The 27,347-nt window shown below is 39.1% G+C and overlaps 1 protein-coding gene and 1 pseudogene across 1 annotated transcript; one reads left to right on the top strand and one right to left on the bottom strand.

Moving 5' to 3' along the window:
- The first annotated feature begins 1,227 nt into the window (after positions 1 to 1,227).
- On the top strand, positions 1,228 to 17,323 carry LOC149496206 (uncharacterized; annotated as a pseudogene).
- Positions 17,324 to 17,340: 17 nt separating this feature from the next.
- LOC149496205 (uncharacterized) lies at positions 17,341 to 23,422 on the bottom strand. The gene is made up of 8 exons (XM_089721295.1): positions 22,280 to 23,422; positions 21,827 to 22,138; positions 21,790 to 21,792; positions 20,178 to 21,745; positions 19,468 to 19,817; positions 19,309 to 19,404; positions 17,576 to 17,695; positions 17,341 to 17,384 (listed from the first exon to the last, which is right to left on the bottom strand). The coding sequence occupies exons 1-8, from the start codon at positions 23,420 to 23,422 to the stop codon at positions 17,341 to 17,343; spliced, it is 3,636 nt and encodes a 1,211-aa protein (XP_089577421.1).
- Positions 23,423 to 27,347: the final 3,925 nt, after the last annotated feature.

Here is a 27,347-nt window from a genome sequence, read left to right as displayed (position 1 = left end):
GTAATGCCTTTTGGATTATCTAATGCACCTAGTACGTTTATGAGGCTTATGAACCATGTCTTACGAGCTTTCTTAGGAAAATTTGTAGTTGTGTACTTTGATGATATACTTGTATATAGCAAGTCTCTTAATGATCACGTTGGGCATGTTAGGCTAGTATTACAAGCTTTGAGAACTGAACAATTGTATGCTAAGCTTAAGAAATGCACATTTTGTATAGATAGACTTGTGTTCCTTGGTTTTGTTGTAAGTGCGCAGGGTATAGAGGTAGATGAGGAGAAAGTGAAAGCTATCAAGGAATGGCCGACGCCGAAATCAGCTTCGGATGTGCGAAGTTTCCATGGGTTGGCAAGTTTCTACCGACGGTTTGTACAAGATTTCTCTTTGATTGCCGCACCACTCACAGAGGTAATTAAAAAGGAAGTTGGGTTCAAGTGGGGCGAGGAACAACAGAAAGCGTTTGAGATGCTTAAAGGGAAGTTGACATCCGCTCCTATACTTTCTTTACCTAATTTTGAGAACACCTTTGAAATTGAGTGTGATGCTTCTGGTGTAGGAATTGGAGGAGTACTGATGCAAGAGAAGAAACCAATTGCCTATTTCAGTGAGAAGTTGAACGGGGCACAACTCAATTACTCGACCTATGATAAGGAGCTATATGCCTTGGTGAGGACTTTGAGCGTATGGCAACACTACTTACTACCTAAGGAGTTTGTCATTCATACTGACCACGAAGCCCTAAAACATTTGAAGGGTCAAGGTAAGCTCAACAAGCGACATGGTAAGTGGGTTGAGTTCATTGAACAATTCCCTTACGTTATTAAATACAAGCATGGAAAGGATAACGTTGTTGCTGATGCATTGTCACGGAGATATACTTTACTTACTACTGTTAGCTCTAAATTGATAGGATTTGAGTATGTTAAGGATTTGTATGAGTCTGACTCTGATTTTGGCAATGTATATTTGGCATGTGAACACGGGGCATTTGATAAATTTTATCGACACGAAGGATATTTGTTTAGGGGCAGTAAACTTTGTGTTCCTAAATGCTCTATGCGTGATTTGCTTGTACTTGAGTCTCACTGTGGGGGATTGATGGGACATTTTGGGGTACATAAGACTTATGACATGTTGAATGAACATTTTTGTTGGCCTCATATGCGTAAAGATGTCGAGAAGGTTTGTGATTCTTGTCTTACTTGTAAACAGGCCAAATCTAAGTCTATGCCTCATGGGTTGTATATGCCTTTACCAGTTCCTAGCTCACCTTGGGTTGATATATCTATGGATTTTGTACTTGGATTACCTAAGACTAGGCATGGTAGAGACAGTATATTTGTAGTAGTTGATAGGTTCAGCAAAATGGCTCATTTCATTCCTTGTCACAAAACTGATGATGCTATTCATGTTGCTGAATTATTCTTTAGAGAGGTGGTACGATTACATGGAGTTCCGCGGACTATTGTTTCTGATAGGGATGCTAAGTTCCTTTCACATTTTTGGCGGGTTTTGTGGGGTAAACTCGGTACAAAATTACTTTATTCGACTACTTGTCATCCACAAACTGATGGACAAACTGAGGTTGTGAATAGGACTTTGGGAACTTTACTTCGTACTATAGTGGGTAAAAATTTAAAAACTTGGGAGAATTGTTTGCCATTTATTGAATTTGCATATAATCGAAGCATACATTCTACTTCAGGTTTTACTCCATTTGAACTTGTTTATGGATTTAACCCACTAACTGTTTTGGACCTTATTCCTTTACCTTTACATGAGCTCTCTAGTTTAGATGGTGAACAGAAAGCTAAACTGGTGAAGTCTTTACATGAGAAGGCTCGAGCAAATATTGAAAAGAGGAACAAACAGTATGCTGACAAGGCCAATAAAGGAAGGAGGAAGCTAGTGTTTGTGCCTGGAGATTGGGTTTGGGTGCACCTTCGGAAGGAAAGGTTTCCCAGCCAACGAAAGTCTAAACTAGATGCACGTGGAGATGGTCCATTCCAAGTCTTGGAACGCGTCAATGACAACGCCTACAAGATAGACTTACCAAGTGAGTATGGTGTTTCCGCTACCTTTAACGTTAGTGATTTATCTCCTTTTGACATGGATGCAGATTTGAGGACAAATCTTTTTGAGGAAAGGGGGGATGATACGGATCCATCATCACTCGTCGCTGGATCACAAGGAGGCATGGTGAACGACGAAGGAGATCCATTGGTGCTTCCTATTGGACCGATTACAAGGAGCCGTGCCAAGCGATATGGGGCAGCCATATCATTATTTGTTCAAGCCCAAATAACACAAGAACTGCATGATGTTGCATTCAACAAGTGTTGTGAGGAACTTGAAGGCATTCCTAAGCTTCTAATGTTGTTGGTGGCTCTTTAAGTGGAGGAAAGCACGCTGCTACAGTAACGTGCTACAGGAACTCAGAAGCGCTACAGTGCTACAGGAACTCAGAAGCGCTACAGGAACCGTGCCAATTAGTTTGACTTTGCTACAGAAAAGCTGTATGCTAAGCTTAACAAATGCACATTTTGTATAGATAGACTTGTATTTCTTGGTTTTATTGTGAGTGCACAGGGTATTGAAGTAGATGAGGAGAAAGTGAAAGCTATCAAAGAGTGGCCAACTCCCAAATCAGTTTCTGAAGTTAGGAGTTTTCATGGGTTGGCAAGCTTCTATAGAAGATTTGTTAGGGATTTCTCTTCAATTGCAGCACCACTAACAGAAATTATCAAAAAGGAAGTTGGGTTCAAGTGGGGAGAAGAACAACAAAGGGCATTCGAAACGCTAAAAGGGAAGTTAACTTTTGCACCTATACTTTCTTTGCCTAATTTTGAGAATACTTTTGAGATTGAGTGTGATGCTTCTGGAGTGGGAATTGGGGTTGTCCTAATGCAAGAAAAGAAGCCAATTGCCTACTTTAGAGAGAAGTTGAATGGAGCACAACTCAACTATTCAACCTATGACAAAGAGCTTTTTGCCTTGGTAAGAACTTTACATGTTTGGCAACACTACTTATTACCTAAAGAGTTTGTCATCCATACTGACCATGAGGCCCTAAAACACTTGAAGGGTCAAGGTAAGCTCAATAAAAGACATGGTAAGTGGGTTGAATTTATTGAACAATTTCCATATGTGATTAAATACAAGCATGGAAAAGACAATGTTGTTGCAGATGCATTATCAAGAAGATATACTCTAATTACTGCTCTTAGTTCTAAATTGCTTGGATTTGAGTATGTTAAAGAATTGTATGTGAATGATTCTGACTTTGGCAACATATATGTAGCATGTGAGCATGGAGCATTTGATAAGTTCTATAGACATGATGGGTATTTGTTTAAGAACAACAAACTTTGTGTGCCTAAATGTTCTATGCGTGAATTGCTTGTGCTTGAATCTCATAGTGGGGGATTGATGGGACACTTTGGGGTACATAAGACTTATGATATGTTAAATGAACACTTTTATTGGCCTCATATGATTAAAGATGTAGAAAGAGTTTGTAACTCTTGTATTGCTTGTAAACAGGCCAAATCTAAGTCTATGCCTCATGGATTATACATGCCTTTACCTGTTCCTAGTTCTCCTTGGATTGATATATCTATGGACTTTGTACTTGGATTACCTAGGACTAAGCGTGGTAAAGATAGCATATTTGTTGTTGTTGATAGATTTAGCAAGATGGCTCATTTTATTCCTTGTCATAAAACTGATGATGTCAATAATGTTGCTGAATTATTCTTTAAAGAAGTGGTAAGATTGCATGGGGTACCAAGAACTATAGTTTCTGATAGGGATGCAAAGTTCCTTTCACACTTTTGGAGAGTTTTGTGGGGTAAGCTTGGAACTAAACTACTTTATTCTACAACTTGTCATCCACAAACAGATGGACAAACTGAAGTTGTGAATAGAACTTTAGGAACATTACTTCGTACCATTGTGGGTAAGAACTTGAAAACTTGGGAAGATTGTTTGCCATTTATTGAGTTTGCATATAATCGTAGCATACATTCTACCTCAGGTTTTAGTCCATTTGAACTTGTTTATGGCTTTAATCCACTAACTGTATTAGATCTTGTTCCTTTATGATACGGATCCATCATCACTCGTCGCTGGATCACAAGGAGGCATGGTGAACGACGAAGGAGATCCATTGGTGCTTCCTATTGGACCGATTACAAGGAGCCGTGCCAAGCGATATGGGGCAGCCATATCATTATTTGTTCAAGCCCAAATAACACAAGAACTGCATGATGTTGCATTCAACAAGTGTTGTGAGGAACTTGAAGGCATTCCTAAGCTTCTAATGTTGTTGGTGGCTCTTTAAGTGGAGGAAAGCACGCTGCTACAGTAACGTGCTACAGGAACTCAGAAGCGCTACAGTGCTACAGGAACTCAGAAGCGCTACAGGAACCGTGCCAATTAGTTTGACGCGCTACAGTGCTACAGTTAGGCGTGTTTTATTTGTTTTATGCTTCATTAAGCCCTAGTTTCTTGTTTTAGTATAAATATCTTGTATTCCATGTAAGAACACAACTTTGAGATATTGAAAACTTCATTTGTTTAAGCTTTGCTTGTACTCCTTTGCTTAGAGTGATAGTGAGAGACTGCTTCCTCTAATTGCATCAAGAATTAAGGTAAGCTTATCAACTTGTTTGTGGCGTTTATCTTGTTCTTTGCTCGATTATTGGTGTTACCGTTTCATTATAAACGTGGGGTGCCATAGAGCATTTAATCTCGATTATTGGTGTTTCCGTTTCATTATAAACGTGGGGTGCCATAGAGGCGAACTTATATCTCATTCTTTGATCCGATCCGTGTCACTTTACCTTTGAATGAACTTTCTAATCTAGATGGTGAGAAAAAGGCAGAATTGGTGAAGTCTTTACATGAGAAGGCTAGAGCCAACATAGAAAAGAGGAACAAGCAATATGCTAATAAAGCCAACAAGGGCAGGAAAAAGTTAGTGCTTATGCCAGGTGATTGGGTTTGGGTACACTTTCGCAAGGAAAGATTTCCCAACCAAAGGAAGAGTAAGCTAGATGCACGTGGAGATGGTCCATTCCAAGTCTTAGAGCACATCAATGACAATGCCTACAAAATAGACTTGCCAGGTGAGTATGGTGTTTCTACAACTTTCAATGTTAGTGATTTGTCTCCCTTTGACATGGATGCAGATTTGAGGACAAATCTTTTTAAAGAAGGGGGGGGGATGATACGGATCCACCACCACCAACCACATATGGAGCTCAAGGGAACAAGGACCACAACAATGACAATCCATTAGCACTCCTAGTGGACCAATTACAAGGAGCCGTGCAAAGAAGTATGGAGCAACCATGTCCTTATACATTCAAGGGCAAATCACACAAGAGCTCCATGACCTTGCTTTCAACAAGTGCTATGAAGAACTTGAAGAAACACCTAAGTTTCTCACATTAATAGAAGCACATGTTGAGTTGGTAAGCACGCCCGTGCAAGGTGGCACGCCCCTGGCCGTGCAAGCTACTGCCTCTCAAGGAACAACACATGATTTGGAGCACGCCCGTGCCAACTAGCACGCCCCAAGCCGTGCACTTCTCTACCTCTCGCGAGGAACACTCATCCATGCGCGCACGCCCCAGGCCGTGTACTTCTCTGCCTCTCGTGAAGGAAGTCATACAATGCGTGCACGCCCGTGCGCCTTGGCACGCCCTGGACCGTGCAACTCCCTGCCTCTCCAATATTAGTTAGTTATTTTCGAGTTTTTGCTTTGTTAATGGGTTGGGCCTCCAATATTTCGACCACCCTTGATTAGTTAGCCTTATTTTGATTAGATTTAGTCAATCTTTAGTGGATTTGGATTAAATCTCCAAATCCTTAAGTTGTTATGATTTTGTTAGTCAACTCCTTAGTTGGTTTAGTGATACGGATCCACTATCACCAACCACCTATGGGGCTCAAGGGAACAAGAACCACAACAATGGCAATCCATTAGCACTTCCTAGTGGACCAATTACAAGGAGCCGTGCAAAGAAGTATGGAGCAACCATGTCCTTACACATACAAGAACAAGTTACAAAAGAGCTCCATGACCTTGCTTTCAACAAGTGCTATGAAGAACTTGAAGGAACACCTAAGTTTCTCACATTAATAGAAGCACTTGTTGAGTGGGAACATGAATTGGTTAGCACGCCCGTGCTAGATGGCACACCCCAGGCCGTGCCCTCGTCTGACTTGCTGAGGAAAACAACTGCCTTGAAGCACCCCCGTGCCAAATAGCACACCCTGGCCGTGCTTCCCTCTGACTCTGAAGCACCCCCGTGCTAAATAGCACACCCTGGCCGTGCTTCCCTCTGACTCTCAAGAGAGAACTCCTACATTGAAGCACGCCCGTGCCAAATAGCACACCCAGGCCGTGCTTGTCACTGCCTCTCATTTAGTTAGTTAGCTTATTTTGTGTTTTTGCTTTGTTAATGGGTTGGGCCTCCAATATTTCGGCCACCCTTGAATAATTAGCCTTATTTTGATTAGATTTAGTCAATCTTTAGTGGATTTGGATTAGATTTCCAAATCCTTAAGTTGTTATGAGTTTGTTAGTCAACTCCTTAGTTGGTTTAGATTTGCTAAATCCTACTCCTTAGCTAACTCTAAATCCCCTAAGGATCTGGACCACTTAGATTAGTATAAATAGCTTGTTATTTTGTAATTTTTTAAAAAATCAATTATTCAATGAATTAAAGACTACTTCTTCATGCTTAGGCGTGTTCATGTTTTTAGAGAGTGTGAGATTGCATTCTTCTAATTGCATCAAGAATCAAGGTAAACTTATCAATCTAATTGTGGCGTTTATCTTATTCTTTTTCTCTATTATTGGTGTTCTTGCTTCTTTAAGCTTTGGGTGCCATAGAGAGGGGTTTAGTTTGATCTTGGATCTCTTCCAAAACTTGTCATTGAGTTCATGAAATTTATTTTCATTGGGTTCCGCGTCAGTTTGGTATCAGAGCTTCCCCATGTTCAGGAAGTATTAAATTTTCTGAATCATCATTATCATTATCTAAATTAGGCATATCATCATAATCACTACATTCAGATTCAGAACTAATATGACGCGGAACCCAATGAAAATAAATTTCATGAACTCTATGACAAGTTTTGGAAGAGATCCAAGATCAAACTAAACCCCTCTCTATGGCACCCAAAGCTTAAAGAAGCAAGAACACCAATAATAGAGAAAAAGAATAAGATAAACGCCACAATTAGATTGATAAGTTTACCTTGATTCTTGATGCAATTAGAAGAATGCAATCTCACACTCTCTAAAAACATGAACACGCCTAAGCATGAAGAAGTAGTCTTTAATTCATTGAATAATTGATTGTTTATAATTACAAAATAACAAGCTATTTATACTAGTCTAAAAGGTCCAGATCCTTAAAGGATTTAGAGTTAGCTAAGGAGTAGGATTTAGCAAATCTAAACCAACTAAGGATAAGACTAACAAAATCATAACAACTTAAGGATTTGGATGTCTAATCCAAATCTACTAAAGATTGACTAAATCTAAACAAAATAAGGCTAATTATTCAAGGGTGGCCGAAATATTGGAGGCCCAACCCATTAACAAAGCAAAAACTCAAAATAAGCTAACTAACTTAATGAGAGGCAGTGACAAGCACGGCCTGGGTGTGCTATTTGGCACGGGCGTGCTTCAATGTAGGAGTTCCCTCTTGAGAGTCAGAGGGAAGCACGGCCAGGGTGTGCTATTTAGCACGGGGGTGCTTCAGAGTCAGAGGGAAGCACGGCCAGGGTGTGCTATTTGGCACGGCGGTGCTTCAAGGCAGTTGTTTTCCTCAGCAAGTCAGACGAGGGCACGGCCTGGGGTGTGCCATCTAGCATGGGCGTGCTAACCAATTCATGTTCCCACTCAACATGTGCTTCTATTAATGTGAGAAACTTAGGTGTTCCTTCAAGTTCTTCATAGCACTTGTTGAAAGCAAGGTCATGGAGCTCTTTTGTAACTTGTTCTTGTATGTGTAAGGACATGGTTGCTCCATACTTCTTTGCACGGCTCCTTGTAATTGGTCCACTAGGAAGTGCTAATGGATTGCCATTGTTGTGGTTCTTGTTCCCTTGAGCCCCATAGGTGGTTGGTGGTAGTGGATCCGTATCATCCCCCTCTTCTTTAAAAAGATTTGTCCTCAAATCTGCATCCATGTCAAAGGGAGACAAATCACTAACATTAAAAGTTGCAGAAACACCATACTCACCTGGCAAGTCTATCTTGTAGGCATTGTCATTGATGCGCTCTAAGACTTGGAATGGACCATCTCCACGTGCATCTAGCTTACTCTTCCTTTGGTTGGGAAATCTTTCCTTGCGAAAGTGTACCCAAACCCAATCACCTGGCATAAGCACCAACTTCTTTTTGCCCTTGTTTGCTCTTTCAGCATATTGCTTGTTCCTCTTTTCTATGTTGGCTCTAGCCTTCTCATGTAAAGATTTCACCAATTCTGCCTTTTTATCACCATCTAAATTAGAAAGTTCATTCAAAGGTAAAGGAACAAGATCTAATACAGTTAGTGGATTAAAGCCATAAACAAGTTCAAATGGACTAAAACCTGAGGTAGAATGTATGCTACGATTATATGCAAACTCAATGAATGGCAAACAATCTTCCCAAGTTTTTAAGTTCTTGCCCACAATGGCACGAAGCAATGTTCCTAAAGTCCTATTCACAACTTCAGTTTGTCCATCTGTTTGTGGATGACAAGTTGTAGAATAAAGCAATTTAGTTCCAAGCTTACCCCACAAAACTCTCCAAAAATGTGAAAGGAACTTTGCATCCCTATCTGAAACTATAGTTCTTGGTACCCCATGTAATCTTACTACTTCTCTAAAGAATATATTAGCAACATTATTGGCATCATCAGTTTTATGACAAGGAATAAAATGAGCCATCTTGCTAAACCTATCAACAACAACAAATATGCTATCTTTACCACGCTTAGTCCTAGGTAATCCAAGTACAAAGTCCATAGATATATCAATCCAAGGAGAACTAGGAACAGGTAAAGGCATGTATAATCCATGAGGCATAGACTTAGATTTGGCCTGTTTACAAGCAATACAAGAATTACAAACTCTTTCTACATCTTTAATCATATGACGCCAATAAAAGTGTTCATTCAACATATCATAAGTCTTATGCATTCCAAAATGCCCCATCAATCCCCCACTATGAGATTCAAGCACAAGCAATTCACGCATAGAACACTTAGGCACACAAAGTTTGCCACCCTTAAACAAATATCCATCATGTCTATAGAACTTATCAAATGCTCCATGCTCACATGCTACATATATGTTGCTAAAGTCAGAATCATTCGCATATAAGTCTTTAACATACTCAAATCCAAGTAATTTAGAACTAAGTGCCGTAATTAGAGTATATCTCCTTGACAATGCATCAGCAACAACATTATCTTTTCCATGCTTGTATTTAATCACATATGGAAATTGTTCAATAAATTCAACCCACTTACCATGCCTTTTATTAAGCTTACCTTGACCCTTCAAGTGTTTTAGGGCCTCATGGTCTGTATGGATGACAAACTCCTTCGGTAGTAAGTAGTGTTGCCAAACATGTAGAGTTCTTACCAAGGCATACAACTCTTTATCATAGGTTGAATAGTTGAGTTGTGCTCCATTCAACTTCTCACTAAAGTAGGCAATTGGCTTCTTTTCTTGCATTAGGACAGCCCCAATTCCCACTCCAGAAGCATCACACTCAATCTCAAAAGTATTCTCAAAATTAGGCAAAGAAAGTATAGGTGCAGAAGTTAACTTCCCTTTAAGCGTGTCAAACGCCTTTTGTTGCTCTTCTTCCCACTTGAACCCAACTTCCTTTTTGATAATTTCTGTTAGTGGTGCTGCAATTGAAGAGAAATCTTTAACAAACCTTCTATAGAAGCTTGCTAACCCATGAAAACTCCTAACTTCAGAAACTGATTTGGGAGTTGGCCATTCTTTGATAGCTTTCACTTTCTCCTCATCTACTTCAATACCCTGTGCACTCACAATAAAACCAAGAAACACAAGTCTATCTATACAAAATGTGCATTTGTTAAGTTTAGCATACAACTTTTCTGTCCTCAAAGTTTGTAACACTATCCTAACATGCTCAATATGATCATCAAGAGACTTGCTATAGATGAGTATATCATCAAAGTATACAACCACAAATTTTCCCAAGAAGGCACGCAATACATGGTTCATAAGCCTCATAAAAGTACTAGGTGCATTAGATAGTCCAAAAGGCATAACTAACCATTCATACAAACCATACTTAGTTTTAAAAGCAGTTTTCCATTCATCACCTGGTTGCATTCTAATTTGATGGTAACCACTCATTAAATCAATTTTAGTAAAGTAAGTTGCCCCATGCAATTCATCCAACATATCATCAAGTCTAGGGATAGGGTGTCTATACTTTACTGTAATTTTGTTGACCGCTCTACAATCAACACACATGCGCCATGTTCCATCCTTTTTAGGGACTAGAAGCACGGGAACGGCACACGGGCTCATGCTTTCTCTTACCAAACCTTTTTCCATAAGTTCATCAACTTGCCTTTGCAACTCCTTTGTCTCCATTGGATTACTTCTATAGGCAGGCCTATTTGGAATGGTGGATCCAGGAATGAAGTCAATTTGATGTTCTATTCCTCTCAAAGGTGGTAAACCACTTGGTAATTCACTAGGAAAGACATCATCAAATTCCTGCAACATAGAAACAAACATAGAAGGCAAACTTTCAAGGTCAGTGTTAGTTTCAGCAAATAAAACCTCTTTGTACCTTAGAAGCAATATGGGCTTCTCCAAGGCAATAGCACACTTAACCTCTCTAATTCTTGCATAAAAAGTCTGTTTCTTTTTCTCCTCTCTTTCTTTTTCTCTCACAATTGGGCCATTAATTTGTTTTGTTATTTTTGTGGCCTCTTTTCCCTCATCCTTACTCTTTTCTCTCTTTTGTTCTCTCAATCTCAGATTCTCACTCTCATGTTTTCTTAAGGCTGAAACCTCTCTCTCTCTCTCAAGTATCTTTCTTTGGTCTTCATAAACCTCTTGAGGTGATAAAGGTACAAGAACCACCTTTTTCCCCTTATGAATCAATGAGTATCGATTGTGGAATCCATCATGATGTGCTCTTCTATCATATTGCCATGGTCTTCCCAACAATAGATGTCCAGCTTGCATAGGTACTATATCACACAAGATTTCATCTTCATACCATCCAATAGAAAATGGCACAAGTACCTGTTTGGTTACTTTCACTTCCCCACAATCATTCAACCATTGCAATTTATAAGGTTTAGGATGCTTGAGACAAGTTAAGTTCAGTTTGTTTACCATGTTTACACTAGCAACATTAGTGCAACTACCCCCATCAATGATAAGAGTACACACCTTTCCACTAATCAAGCATCTAGTGTGAAATATATTCTCACGTTGCTCAAGGCTTTCTTCCTTTACATGCATGTTCAAAGCACGTCTAGCAACCAAAGCTTCCCCATGTTCAGGAAGTATTAAATTTTCTGAATCATCATTATCATTATCTAAATTAGGCATATCATCATAATCACTACATTCAGATTCAGAACTAATATTCCCATCATCTTTAGCAATCATAACCCTTTTATTAGGACATTGAGATGCATAATGTCCTTTCCCCAAACATTTAAAACATTTAATTTCTCTAGAAGGGGTTATAGAGTTAGAGGTACCTTTGTTGCTTTTGAATGGAGTTTGGACAGCTTCTTTACCTTTTGAAGTTGAATCTGTCCTTTGAGAATTAGAACCTCTAAATTCCTTCTTCTCACCTTCTTTAGGCCATTTAGATCCCCATGTGTTGTTGGAAAACTTATTGGTGGATCTCCCCCTTTTCTGTCTTTCAAGTTTCATGGCCATATCTATCATATCCTCCAAGGTATCATACCTATACATCTCTAAGGCATCTGCAATATCTTTATTTAGACCTCCAAGGAAACGTGACATGGTGATTAGCTCATCTTCTTCAATCTTGGCTCTTGCCATGCAAATCTCCATCTCCTTGTAGTATTCTTCCACACTCCTTCCTCCTTGCACCATTCTAGCTAATTTATTGTGTAAATCCCTAAAGTAATGAGTAGGGACAAATTTTTGGTGCATTAGTTCTTTCATGAGCTCCCATGGTGGTACGGGTCGTAATCCCCTCCTTCTTCTTTTCAATAGCAATTGTTCCCACCAAAACATAGCATACCCTTTGAATTCAACAGCTGCAAGATGAGATTTCTTTTCTTGAGAATAGTTATGGCATTCAAAGATTTGTTCGACCTTCCTTTCCCATTCAAGGTACTCTTCAGCATTGTTGTTGCCTTTGAATTCTGGAATCCTCATCTTAATTGATCCCAAGTCTCCATCAAGTTTATTTGGATTGGTCTCCTCACTCTCTTCAACATCATGGTCTTGAAATCTAGTTTGTGGACGAGTTCTAGTTGTATTAGAGCTTTGTGAAGCTTTTATCTCTTGCAACTCTTCCCTCATGTCTTGGACAAGATTATTGAAGGTTCTAAACTGTCCTTGAATTGCTTCCATGAAGAGTTTTAATTGAGGATCTTTAATTGGAATTCCATCATTACCATCTCCAGATTTGCCTATACTCATGGTTAGTATTCAAAAGAAAACACAAAAGATTTAGGGTTATTGATAAATCACTCCCTCACGTGTTTACACTCTTGAATCACTCCTTGCAATTCTTCCAATTGAACTTCAAAATCTTAGTTCAACCAATCAACTCAAAGATCACGTTTAGAACAAGGAATAAAACTTAACAATGAAAAGCAAGCACAATTCTAGAAAGGAGACTCAAAACGTTATGGACAGTAGCACAAGAACACAAACAATGCACTACTTTAATGATCAATTAGAGTGTAGTGAACAAGCAAATACACCCTAACAATGTAATAGAAGCAATAGAAAGTTCACACAAAAACAAGAAACTAGAATTTAAAAGACAATATTAGGATATAATGTATGAATTTAGCTTACTACAAAGCAAACCAAATATGGACCTAATTAATTCTACCCAAAAACAAAGCAAGCAATCAAAGAAAAACAAAAGAAAACAATGGACAGAATAGTGCACGGGCGTGCTATAAGGAGCACAGGCGTGCGTGTATTGGTCTAGTCCAATAGATGGAAGGTAAGACCTAGCACGGGTGTGCTTGAGGTGTAGCACGGGCGTGTTGCCTTGTATCCCTTTTAATGCAACCCAATTTAGGTAGGATTCTTAGATTTGACAAGGATTGTAGTAGATTTTGCTCAATCTCAAAAAGATATGGTCAACTAATTTTTGTTATCTTATCCACAAGTAGTTAAGATTGGATTTTATCACAAGATTGTAGTGGATAAACTAAATCCCATAAAATATGGTCAAATCCCTTAGGATTAGGAACAATCCCACAATGTATGGTCAAATCTTCTAAGGATTAGGAATAATCCCACAAAATATGGTCAAATCCCACAAAATAAGGTATAATCCCCTTTGGATTAGGATCAAATCTTTTGGTTGCAGGAACAAAATCAAGATCCACACACACAAATTCAATGGTGGACGAAATTTTCTATACTCTTTTTTTTTTTTTTTTTTAATCAACAAGGTCTAAGATCTAACTTCCAGAATTGAAACAAGAACGAAATTTATGAATTTTAATTGAAGCAAAACGAATTGAAACTAAACAAAAGAAAACAAACACACAAAGAAACAAGATGAAGAAGATAACAAACACAAAAACAAGAAGAACAATAAAACAAATAAACATAAACCCTAGAACTAAGATAAATAAGAATTTACCTTAATCTTTGGCTCTGATACCAAACTGACGCGGAACCCAATGAAAATAAATTTCATGAACTCTATGACAAGTTTTGGAAGAGATCCAAGATCAAACTAAACCCCTCTCTATGGCACCCAAAGCTTAAAGAAGCAAGAACACCAATAATAGAGAAAAAGAATAAGATAAACGCCACAATTAGATTGATAAGTTTACCTTGATTCTTGATGCAATTAGAAGAATGCAATCTCACACTCTCTAAAAACATGAACACGCCTAAGCATGAAGAAGTAGTCTTTAATTCATTGAATAATTGATTGTTTATAATTACAAAATAACAAGCTATTTATACTAGTCTAAAAGGTCCAGATCCTTAAAGGATTTAGAGTTAGCTAAGGAGTAGGATTTAGCAAATCTAAACCAACTAAGGATAAGACTAACAAAATCATAACAACTTAAGGATTTGGATGTCTAATCCAAATCTACTAAAGATTGACTAAATCTAAACAAAATAAGGCTAATTATTCAAGGGTGGCCGAAATATTGGAGGCCCAACCCATTAACAAAGCAAAAACTCAAAATAAGCTAACTAACTTAATGAGAGGCAGTGACAAGCACGGCCTGGGTGTGCTATTTGGCACGGGCGTGCTTCAATGTAGGAGTTCCCTCTTGAGAGTCAGAGGGAAGCACGGCCAGGGTGTGCTATTTAGCACGGGGGTGCTTCAGAGTCAGAGGGAAGCACGGCCAGGGTGTGCTATTTGGCACGGGGGTGCTTCAAGGCAGTTGTTTTCCTCAGCAAGTCAGACGAGGGCACGGCCTGGGGTGTGCCATCTAGCACGGGCGTGCTAACCAATTCATGTTCCCACTCAACATGTGCTTCTATTAATGTGAGAAACTTAGGTGTTCCTTCAAGTTCTTCATAGCACTTGTTGAAAGCAAGGTCATGGAGCTCTTTTGTAACTTGTTCTTGTATGTGTAAGGACATGGTTGCTCCATACTTCTTTGCACGGCTCCTTGTAATTGGTCCACTAGGAAGTGCTAATGGATTGCCATTGTTGTGGTTCTTGTTCCCTTGAGCCCCATAGGTGGTTAGTGGTAGTGGATCCCCATAGGGTTCATGAAATTTATGTTTTGGTGGGAACAATTGCTATTGAAAAGAAGAAGGAGGGGATTACGACCCGTACCACCATGGGAGCTCATGAAAGAACTAATGCACCAAAAATTTGTCCCTACTCATTACTTTAGGGATTTACACAATAAATTAGCTAGAATGGTGCAAGGAGGAAGGAGTGTGGAAGAATACTACAAGGAGATGGAGATTTGCATGGCAAGAGCCAAGATTGAAGAAGATGAGCTAATCACCATGTCACGTTTCCTTGGAGGTCTAAATAAAGATATTGCAGATGCCTTAGAGATGTATAGGTATGATACCTTGGAGGATATGATAGATATGGCCATGAAACTTGAAAGACAGAAAAGGGGGAGATCCACCAATAAGTTTTCCAACAACACATGGGGATCTAAATGGCCTAAAGAAGGTGATAAAAAGGCAGAATTGGTGAAATCTTTACATGAGAAGGCTAGAGCCAACATAGAAAAGAGGAACAAGCAATATGCTGAAAGAGCAAACAAGGGCAAAAAGAAGTTGGTGCTTATGCCAGGTGATTGGGTTTGGGTACACTTTCGCAAGGAAAGATTTCCCAACCAAAGGAAGAGTAAGCTAGATGCACGTGGAGATGGTCCATTCCAAGTCTTAGAGCGCATCAATGACAATGCCTACAAGATAGACTTGCCAGGTGAGTATGGTGTTTCTGCAACTTTTAATGTTAGTGATTTGTCTCCCTTTGACATGGATGCAGATTTGAGGACAAATCTTTTTAAAGAAGAGGGGGATGATACGGATCCACTATCACCAACCACCTATGGGGCTCAAGGGAACAAGAACCACAACAATGGCAATCCATTAGCACTTCCTAGTGGACCAATTACAAGGAGCCGTGCAAAGAAGTATGGAGCAACCATGTCCTTACACATACAAGAACAAGTTACAAAAGAGCTCCATGACCTTGCTTTCAACAAGTGCTATGAAGAACTTGAAGGAACACCTAAGTTTCTCACATTAATAGAAGCACTTGTTGAGTGGGAACATGAATTGGTTAGCACGCCCGTGCTAGATGGCACACCCCAGGCCGTGCCCTCGTCTGACTTGCTGAGGAAAACAACTGCCTTGAAGCACCCCCGTGCCAAATAGCACACCCTGGCCGTGCTTCCCTCTGACTCTGAAGCACCCCCGTGCTAAATAGCACACCCTGGCCGTGCTTCCCTCTGACTCTCAAGAGAGAACTCCTACATTGAAGCACGCCCGTGCCAAATAGCACACCCAGGCCGTGCTTGTCACTGCCTCTCATTTAGTTAGTTAGCTTATTTTGTGTTTTTGCTTTGTTAATGGGTTGGGCCTCCAATATTTCGGCCACCCTTGAATAATTAGCCTTATTTTGATTAGATTTAGTCAATCTTTAGTGGATTTGGATTAGATTTCCAAATCCTTAAGTTGTTATGAGTTTGTTAGTCAACTCCTTAGTTGGTTTAGATTTGCTAAATCCTACTCCTTAGCTAACTCTAAATCCCCTAAGGATCTGGACCACTTAGATTAGTATAAATAGCTTGTTATTTTGTAATTTTTTAAAAAATCAATTATTCAATGAATTAAAGACTACTTCTTCATGCTTAGGCGTGTTCATGTTTTTAGAGAGTGTGAGATTGCATTCTTCTAATTGCATCAAGAATCAAGGTAAACTTATCAATCTAATTGTGGCGTTTATCTTATTCTTTTTCTCTATTATTGGTGTTCTTGCTTCTTTAAGCTTTGGGTGCCATAGAGAGGGGTTTAGTTTGATCTTGGATCTCTTCCAAAACTTGTCATTGAGTTCATGAAATTTATTTTCATTGGGTTCCGCGTCATTTAGATTTGCTAAATCCTACTCCTTAGCTAACTCTAAATCCTCTAAGGAATTGGACCTCTTAGATTAGTATAAATAGCTTGTTATTTTGTAATTATTCAACAATTATTCAATAAATTAAAGACTATTTCTTCATGCTTTGGCGTGTTGGCTTTAGAGAGAGTGTGAGATTGCATTCTTCTAATTGCATCAAGAATCAAGATAAACTTATCAATTCTTTGTGGCGTTTATCTTATTCTTTTACTCTATTATTGGTGTTCTTGCTTCTTTAAGCTTTGGGTGCCATAGAGGGGGGTTTATTCTAGATCTTTGATCTCTTCCAAAACTTGTCATTGAGTTCATGAAATTTATTTTCATTGGGTTCCGCGTCACTATTACCTGAAAAAAAAATAGTAGGCAAGGGTGAGCGCCAAACTCAATGAGTAGGGTTAGATAACCCTCTTACCCACACAATCACACATATGCTAACATAAATCATTTTAGTCCTCCAACTAGTTATATGATCATGTAGTTCACACACAAATGACAATACAACAACAACCACAAATATTATCATCTTCATATAATCACATCACGTGGTAATTAGTCAGTGGCATCACCGAAACCCTAACGAGCCGTCCTCTCACATGGCTCGCACTCTCATACATGTGCACCAGGGAGCCGATCCTCCATACCTGGCCGACTGGTCTAATCCTCACTTGACCAGCCCTCTCGTTGTTTTTTCATTCTCTCTTTTCTTTTCCATACCATCAGGAGACCACCCGGTGGTTTCCATTAAAATCCATATCATCATATGCACACGGGGGCACCGATCTCCCATACGGCCAACGGTCTCGTAGACCGCCCTCACAAACCCATGGTGACCCACTTCATCCCAATTTCACACAAACAAGACACAGCAATATCACAACATAGGTAATCAAGTAAATTTTAATCGCAACAATAGTGCAGCATGACGCGGAACCCAATGAAAATAAATTTCATGAACTCAATGACAAGTTTTGGAATAGATCAAAGATCTAGAATAAATTCCCCTCTATGGCACCCAAAGCTTAAAGAAGCAAGAACACCAATAATAGAGTAAAAGAATAAGATAAACGCCACAAAGAATTGATAAGTTTACCTTGATTCTTGATGCAATCTCACACTCTCTAAAAACATGAACACGCCTAAGCATGAAGAAATGGTCTTTAATTCATTAATTGTTGATTCCTCAAAATTACAAAATAGCAAGCTATTTATACTAATCTAAGAGGTCCAGATCCTTAGAGGATTTAGAGTTAGCTAAGGAGTAGGATTTAGCAAATCTAAACCAACTAAGGAGTTGACTAATAAAATCATAACAACTTAAGGATTTGGATATCTATTCCAAATCTACTAAAGATTGACTAAATCTAAACAAAATAAGGCTAATTAATCAAGGGTGGCCGAAATATTGGAGGCCCAACCCATTAACAAAGCAAAAAAAACACAAAATAAGCTAACTAGCTTCCTTCGCGAGCGCGAGCTTCACATACGCGAGCGCGACCACACCTCGCGAGCGCGATTCTACCGTGCGCGAGCGCGAGAAGCGCAAAGGAGAGGCAGAGAGTTAGGCAGCGCAAGTCGCGAGCGCGATTCCAACATGCGCGAGCGCGAGCGACACTTCGCGAGCGCGAACCTTCACTGCGCGAGCGCGAGAAGCGCAAAGGAGAGGCAGAGAGTTAGGCAGTGCAAGTCGCGAGCGCGATTCCAACATGCGCGAGCGCGAGCGACACTTCGCGAGCGCGAACCTTCACTGCGCGAGTGCGAGAAGCGCAAAGGAGAGGCAGTGAGTTAGGCAGTGCAAATCGCGAGTGCGATTCCAACATGCGCGAGCGCGAGAGACACTCGCGAGCGCGAACCTTCACTGCGCGAGCGCGAGAAGCGCAAAGGAGCTCTTGCTATCCAAACATGGTTCCCACTCAACTTGTGCTTCTATTAATGTGAGAAACTTAGGTGTTCCTTCAAGTTCTTCATAGCACTTGTTGAAAGCAAGGTCATGGAGCTCTTGTGTGATTTGTTCTTGAATATTTAAGGACATGGTTGCTCCATACTTCTTTGCACGGCTCCTTGTAATTGGTCCATTAGGAAGTGCTAATGGATTGCCATTGTTGTGGTCCTTGTTTCCTTGAGCTCCATAGGTGGTTGGTGGTAGTGGATCCGTATCATCCCCCCCTTCTTTAAAAAGATTTGTCCTACACTCGCGAGCGCGAACCTTCACTGCGCGAGCGCGAGAAGCGCAAAGGAGCTCTTGCTATCCAAACATGGTTCCCACTCAACTTGTGCTTCTATTAATGTGAGAAACTTAGGTGTTCCTTCAAGTTCTTCATAGCACTTGTTGAAAGCAAGGTCATGGAGCTCTTGTGTGATTTGTTCTTGAATATATAAGGACATGGTTGCTCCATACTTCTTTGCACGGCTCCTTGTAATTGGTCCATTAGGAAGTGCTAATGGATTGCCATTGTTGTGGTCCTTGTTTCCTTGAGCTCCATAGGTGGTTGGTGGTAGTGGATCCGTATCATCCCCCCCTTCTTTAAAAAGATTTGTCCTCAAATCTGCATCCATGTCAAAGGGAGACAAATCACTAATATTAAAAGTTGCAGAAACATTATACTCACCTGGTAAGTCTATTTTGTAGGCATTGTCATTGATGCGTTCTAAGACTTGGAATGGCCCATCTCCACGTGCATCTAGCTTATTCTTCCTTTGGTTGGGAAATCTTTCCTTGCGAAAGTGTACCCAAACCCAATCACCTGGCATAAGTACTAACTTCTTCCTGCCCTTGTTGGCTTGATTAGCATATTGCTTGTTCCTCTTTTCTATGTTGGCTCTAGCCTTCTCATGTAAAGACTTCACCAATTCTGCCTTTTTCTCACCATCTAGATTAGAAAGTTCATTCAAAGGTAAAGGAACAAGATCTAATACAGTTAGTGGATTAAAGCCATAAACAAGTTCAAATGGGCTAAAACCTGAGGTAGAATGTATGCTACGATTATATGCAAACTCAATGAATGGCAAACAATCTTCCCAAGTTTTCAAGTTCTTACCCACAATAGCACGAAGCAATGTTCCTAAAGTTCTATTCACAACTTCAGTTTGTCCATCTGTTTGTGGATGACAAGTTGTAGAATAAAGTAATTTAGTTCCAAGTTTACCCCACAAAACCCTCCAAAAGTGTGAAAGAAACTTTGCATCCCTATCAGAAACTATTGTTCTTGGTACCCCATGCAATCTTACCACTTCTTTAAAGAATAATTCAGCAACATTATTGGCATCATCAGTTTTATGACAAGGAATAAAATGAGCCATCTTGCTAAATCTATCAACAACAACAAATATGCTATCTTTACCACGTTTAGTCCTAGGTAATCCAAGTACAAAGTCCATAGATATATCAATCCAAGGAGAACTAGGAACAGGTAAAGGCATGTATAATCCATGAGGCATAGACTTAGATTTGGCCTGTTTACAAGTAATACAAGAGTTACAAACCCTCTCTACATCTTTAATCATATGAGGCCAATAGAAGTGTTCATTCAACATATCATAAGTCTTATGTACCCCAAAGTGTCCCATCAATCCCCCACTATGAGATTCAATCACAAGCAATTCACGCATAGAACATTTAGGCACACAAAGTTTGTTGTTCTTAAACAAATATCCATCATGTCTATAGAACTTATCAAATGCTCCATGCTCACATGCTACATATATGTTGCCAAAATCAGAATCATTCACATACAAGTCTTTAACATACTCAAATCCAAGCAATTTAGAGCTAAGAGCAGTAATTAGAGTATATCTTCTTGATAATGCATCAGCAACAACATTGTCTTTTCCATGCTTGTATTTAATCACATATGGAAATTGTTCAATAAATTCAACCCACTTACCATGTCTTTTATTGAGCTTACCTTGACCCTTCAAGTGTTTTAGGGCCTCATGGTCAGTATGGACGACAAACTCTTTAGGTAATAAGTAGTGTTGCCAAACATGTAAAGTTCTTACCAAGGCATAAAGCTCTTTGTCATAGGTTGAATAGTTGAGTTGTGCTCCATTCAACTTCTCACTAAAGTAGGCAATTGGCTTCTTTTCTTGCATTAGGACAGCCCCAATTCCCACTCCAGAAGCATCACACTCAATCTCAAAAGTATTATCAAAATTAGGCAAAGAAAGTATAGGTGTAGAAGTTAACTTCCCTTTTAGTGTTTCGAATGCCCTTTGTTGTTCTTCTCCCCACTTAAATCCAACTTCCTTTTTGATAATTTCTGTTAGTGGTGCTGCAATTGAAGAGAAATCTTTAACAAACCTTCTATAGAAGCTTGCCAACCCATGAAAACTCCTAACTTCAGAAACCGATTTGGGAGTTGGCCATTCTTTGATAGCTTTCACTTTCTCCTCATCTACTTCAATACCCTGTGCACTCACAATAAAACCAAGAAATACAAGTCTATCTATACAAAATGTGCATTTGTTAAGTTTAGCATACAACTTTTCTGTCCTCAAAGTTTGTAACACTATCCTAACATGCTCAATATGATCATTAAGAGACTTGCTATAGATGAGTATATCATCAAAGTATACAACCACAAACTTTCCTAAGAAGGCACGCAATACATGGTTCATAAGCCTCATAAAAGTACTAGGTGCATTAGATAGTCCAAAAGGCATAACTAACCATTCATACAAACCATACTTAGTTTTAAAAGCAGTTTTCCATTCATCACCTGGTTGCATTCTAATTTGATGGTAACCACTCATTAAATCAATTTTAGTAAAGTAAGTTGCCCCATGCAATTCATCTAACATATCATCAAGTCTAGGGATAGGGTGTCTATACTTTACTGTGATTTTGTTGACTGCTCTACAATCAACACACATGCGCCATGTTCCATCCTTTTTAGGTACTAGGAGCACGGGAACGGCACACGGGCTCATACTTTCTTTCACCAAACCTTTCTCCATAAGTTCATCCACTTGCCTTTGCAACTCCTTTGTTTCCATTGGATTGCTTCTATAGGCAGGCCTATTTGGAATGGTGGATCCAGGAATGAAGTCAATTTGATGTTCTATTCCTCTTAAAGGTGGTAAACCACTTGGTAATTCACTAGGAAAGACATCATCAAATTCCTGCAACATAGAAACAAACATAGAAGGCAAATTGTCAAGGTTAGTGTTAGATTCAGTAAACAAAACTTCCTTGTACCTAAGAAGCAATATGGGCTTCTCTAAGGCAATGGCACACTTAACCTCTCTAGTTCTTGCATAAAAAGTCTGTTTCTTTTTCTCCTCTCTTTGTTTTTCACTCACAATTGGGCCATTAATTTGTTTTGTTATTTTTGTGGCCTCTTTTCCCTCATCCTTACTTTTTTCTCTCTTTTGTTCTCTCAATCTCAGATTCTCACTCTCTTTTTTTCTCAAGGCCGAAACCTCTCTCTCTCTCTCAATTATCTTTCTTTGGTCTTCATAAACCTCTTGAGGTGATAAAGGTACAAGAACCACCTTTTTCCCTTTATGAATCAAAGAATATCGATTGTGGAATCCATCATGAAGTGCTCTTCTATCATATTGCCATGGTCTTCCCAACAATAGATGTCCAGCTTGCATAGGTACTATATCACACAAAATCTCATCTTCATACCATCCAATAGAAAATGGCACAAGTACCTGTTTAGTTACTTTCACCTCCCCACAATCATTTAACCATTGCAACCTATAAGGCTTAGGATGCTTGAGACAAGTTAAGTTCAGTTTGTTTGCCATGTTTACACTAGCAACATTAGTGCAACTACCCCCATCAACAATAAGAGTACACACTTTTCCACTAATCAAACATCTAGTGTGAAATATATTCTCACGTTGCTCAAGGCTTTCTTCTTTTACATGCATGTTCAAAGCACGTCTAGCAACCAAAGCTTCTCCTTGTTCAGGAAGTATTAAATTTTCTGAATCATCATTATCATCATCTAAATTAGGCATATCATCATAATCACTACATTCAGATTCAGAACTAATATTCCCATCATCTTTAGCAATCATAACTCTTTTATTAGGACATTGAGATGCATAATGCCCTTTCCCCAAACATTTAAAGCATTTAATTTCTCTAGAAGGGGTTGTAGAGTTAGAAGTACCTTTGTTGCTTTTAAAAGGAGTTTGGACAGTTTCTTTACCCTTTGAAGTTGAATCTGTCCTTTGAGAATTTGAACCTCTAAATTCCTTCTTCTCACCTTCTTTAGACCATTTAGATCCCCATGTGTTGTTGGAATACTTGTTGGTGTTGGATCTCCCCTTTTTCTGTCTTTCAAGTTTCATGGCCATATCTACCATCTCCTCTAAGCTTTCATACCTATACATCTCTAAAGCATCAGCAATGTCTTTATTGAGACCCCCTAGGAAACGTGACATGGTGATTTGCTCCTCCTCTTCAATCTTGGCTCTTGCCATGCAAATCTCCATCTCCTTGTAGTATTCTTCAACACTCCTTCCTCCTTGCACCATTCTAGCTAATTTGTTATGTAAATCCCTAAAGTAATGAGTAGGGACAAATTTTTGGTGCATTAGCTCTTTCATGATCTCCCATGGTGGTACGGGTCGTAATCCTTTCCTTCTTCTTTTCAACAGCAATTGTTCCCACCAAAACATGGCATAACCTTTGAATTCAACAGCAGCAAGATGAGATTTCTTTTCTTGAGAATAGTTATGGCATTCAAAGATTTGTTCTACCTTTCTCTCCCATTCAAGGAATTCTTCAGCATTATTGTTGCCTTTGAATTCTGGAATCCTCATCTTAATTGATCCCAAGTCCCCATCAAGTTTATTAGGATTGGTCTCTTCACTCTCTTCATCATCATGGTCCTGAAATCTAGCTTGTGGACGAGTTTTAGTTGTATTAGAGCTTTGTGAAGCCTTTATCTCTTGCAATTCCTCCCTCATGTCTTGGACAAGATTATTGAAGGTTCTAAACTGTCCTTGAATTGCTTCCATGAAGAGTTTTAATTGAGGATCTTTAATTGGAATTCCATCATTGCCATCTCCAGATTTGCCTGTGCTCATGGTTAGTATTCAAAAGAAAACTTAAGAAGATTTGAGTTAATGATAATTCACTCCCTCACGTGTTTACACTCTTGAATCACTCCTTGCAATTCTTCCAATTGAACTTCAGAATCTTAGTTCAACCAACCAACTCAAAGATCACGTTTAGAGTCAAGGAATAAAACTTAACAATGAAAAGCAAGCACAAAATCTAGAAAGAAGACAAAAAAAACGATATGGACAGTAGCACAAGAACATAAACAATGCACTACTTTAATGATCAATTAGAGTGTAGTGAACAAGCAAACACACCCTAACAATGTAATAGAAGCAATAGAAAGTTCACACAAAAACAAGAAACTAGAATTTAAAAGACAATTTTAGGATATAATGTATGAATTTAGCTTACTACAAAGCAAACCAAATATGGACCTAATTAATTCTACCCAAAACCAAGCAAGCAAACAAAGAAAAATCAAAAGAACACAATTTTAAGATAGAGCTAGAACAGAGCACGGGCGTGTGTAATTAGGCCTAGTCCAACAAGTGGTAGGCAAGATCTAGCACGGGTGTGCTTGAGGTGTAGCACGGGCGTGCTGCCTTGTTCCCTTTTTAATGCAACCCAATTTAAGTAGGATTCTTAGATTTGACAAGGATTGTAGTAGATTTTCTCAATCTCAAACATATGGTCAACTAATCTTTGTTATCTTATCCACAAGTAGTTAAGATTGGATTTTATCACAAGATTATGGTGGATAAACTAAATCCCACAAAATATGGTCAAATCCCTTAGGATTAGGCACAATCCCACTAGATATGGTCAAATCTCTTAAGGATTAGGAATAATCCCACAAATTATGGCAAAATCCCACAAAATAAGGTAAAATCCCTTTGAATTAGGATCAAATCTCTTGGTTGCAGGAACAAAATCAAGATCCACACAAGCAATTTCAATGGTGGACGAAATTTTCTTTCTATACTTTTTTTTTTTTTTTTTTAGCAACAAGATCTAAGATCTAAACTTCCAGAATTGAAACAAGCACGAAATTACTAAATAAAATTGAAACAATCAAACAAGAAAACAAACATAAAAGAATAAGATGAAGAAGAAAACAAACACAAGAACAATAAGAATAAGAAAAAAAAAACAAATAAACATAGATCCTAGAGCTAAGATAAATAAGAATTTACCTTAATCTTTGGCTCTGATACCAAACTGACGCGGAACCCAATGAAAATAAATTTCATGAACTCAATGACAAGTTTTGGAATAGATCAAAGATCTAGAATAAATTCCCCTCTATGGCACCCAAAGCTTAAAGAAGCAAGAACACCAATAATAGAGTAAAAGAATAAGATAAACGCCACAAAGAATTGATAAGTTTACCTTGATTCTTGATGCAATTAGAAGAATGCAATCTCACACTCTCTAAAAACATGAACACGCCTAAGCATGAAGAAATGGTCTTTAATTCATTAATTGTTGATTCCTCAAAATTACAAAATAGCAAGCTATTTATACTAAATCTAAGAGGTCCAGATCCTTAGAGGATTTAGAGTTAGCTAAGGAGTAGGATTTAGCAAATCTAAACCAACTAAGGAGTTGACTAATAAAATCATAACAACTTAAGGATTTGGATATCTATTCCAAATCTACTAAAGATTGACTAAATCTAAACAAAATAAGGCTAATTAATCAAGGGTGGCCGAAATATTGGAGGCCCAACCCATTAACAAAGCAAAAAAAACACAAAATAAGCTAACTAGCTTCCTTCGCGAGCGCGAGCTTCACATACGCGAGCGCGACCACACCTCGCGAGCGCGATTCTACCGTGCGCGAGCGCGAGAAGCGCAAAGGAGAGGCAGAGAGTTAGGCAGCGCAAGTCGCGAGCGCGATTCCAACATGCGCGAGCGCGAGCGACACTTCGCGAGCGCGAACCTTCACTGCGCGAGCGCGAGAAGCGCAAAGGAGAGGCAGAGAGTTAGGCAGCGCAAGTCGCGAGCGCGATTCCAACATGCGCGAGCGCGAGCGACACTTCGCGAGCGCGAACCTTCACTGCGCGAGCGCGAGAAGCGCAAAGGAGAGGCAGTGAGTTAGGCAGCGCAAATCGCGAGTGCGATTCCAACATGCGCGAGCGCGAGAGACACTCGCGAGCGCGAACCTTCACTGCGCGAGCGCGAGAAGCGCAAAGGAGCTCTTGCTATCCAAACATGGTTCCCACTCAACTTGTGCTTCTATTAATGTGAGGAACTTAGGTGTTCCTTCAAGTTCTTCATAGCACTTGTTGAAAGCAAGGTCATGGAGCTCTTGTGTGATTTGTTCTTGAATATATAAGGACATGGTTGCTCCATACTTCTTTGCACGGCTCCTTGTAATTGGTCCATTAGGAAGTGCTAATGGATTGCCATTGTTGTGGTCCTTGTTTCCTTGAGCTCCATAGGTGGTTGGTGGTAGTGGATCCGTATCACAGCACAATATAGCAATTTAACAAATGCATGATAACATTTAGCCGTGAATGCATGAATGCAAAGATGCAGGTGGATGATGCGAGTTATCTAACACTACTCACAGTTCTTTATTGTCCTTTAAAGGACTATCTCTACTACTGCACGCTTCCAGCTTTTGTCTTCACATTCCAGAACTCTATAAGCATCTAATTAAAAAGGAAATTCTATATAAGAGTTCTAATTCGAGAAATGTATGTCACATTCATTTATTAGTTTTTGGTTATTAGTCACTTAACTAACTTATCAAACTAAACTATATATATAATATTCCTTTGTTTATTTATTTATTATAATTTAAGCGTTTTGCCAAAAATTAGGCAGCATTTCCTCTATAAATTGTACTACCCAATTTTTACATATTTCACCTATCAACACCCAGCCCATCCATCGGGCAATTCATATTAACTGATCTCGTCCATCATAGCCATCATTCGTTCGTTCACACAACCCATTCATCGGGCACATTCTCAATCAAGCTAATTTCCCGTGATATAATTAATTGTTCTATAACTAATTACTTGTTTAACATAAATTATAATTCTTCCTAACAATATTTATTAAAATTCCTAAAACTAACTTACATGATTATTAGCTAGGAATTCTTATTTCGATATCAACTTCCTAGTCATAACTAATGTTCATGGAATATATTTGACAATATTCAATTTAATTTACTTAAATACTCAATTAAATTCATTAATTAATTAATTCAAAATTTATACAAAAATTGCGAATTGAGTCTTAGAGCGTACCGATTGAAAATCGGATGACGATTCCATGATCAGTGCAAGGAGAAGAGGATTTTGCCTTTTCAGGCCTCACTGAAGGCTTGCCGGCCGGTTACCGGACCGCCACTGCCTATTAAAACTGCCCAGAATTCAACCACGATCATACCATTCGACTCGAAATTCACTAAGGAATTCATTTCTTGTGTTAATTTAGTGAGACCAGTCCT

This window comes from Jatropha curcas, chromosome 5, assembly GCF_041381405.1.
Source record: "Jatropha curcas cultivar XTBG-Jc1 chromosome 5, XTBG_Jcur_1.0, whole genome shotgun sequence".
NCBI classification, from domain to species: Eukaryota; Viridiplantae; Streptophyta; class Magnoliopsida; order Malpighiales; family Euphorbiaceae; genus Jatropha; species Jatropha curcas.
The sequence above is the reverse complement of the archived record's forward strand: the minus strand, read 5'-3'. Positions and strand labels throughout refer to the sequence as shown.

What these genes read in the sequence shown, in the direction of transcription:
- LOC149496205 (XM_089721295.1), bottom strand. Translation starts at nt 23,422, where the DNA reads ATGAAAGAGCTAATGCACCAAAAATTTGTCCCTACTCATTACTTTAGG. An exon ending in TAATTGAGAGAGAGAGAGAG is followed by an intron (nt 22,139 to 22,279) that starts GTTTCGGCCTTG and finishes AAACAAAGAGAG; the next exon opens with GAGAAAAAGAAACAGACTTT. An exon ending in CTACAAAATAGACTTACCAG is followed by an intron (nt 19,405 to 19,467) that starts GTGAGTATAATG and finishes ACATGGATGCAG; the next exon opens with ATTTGAGGACAAATCTTTTT.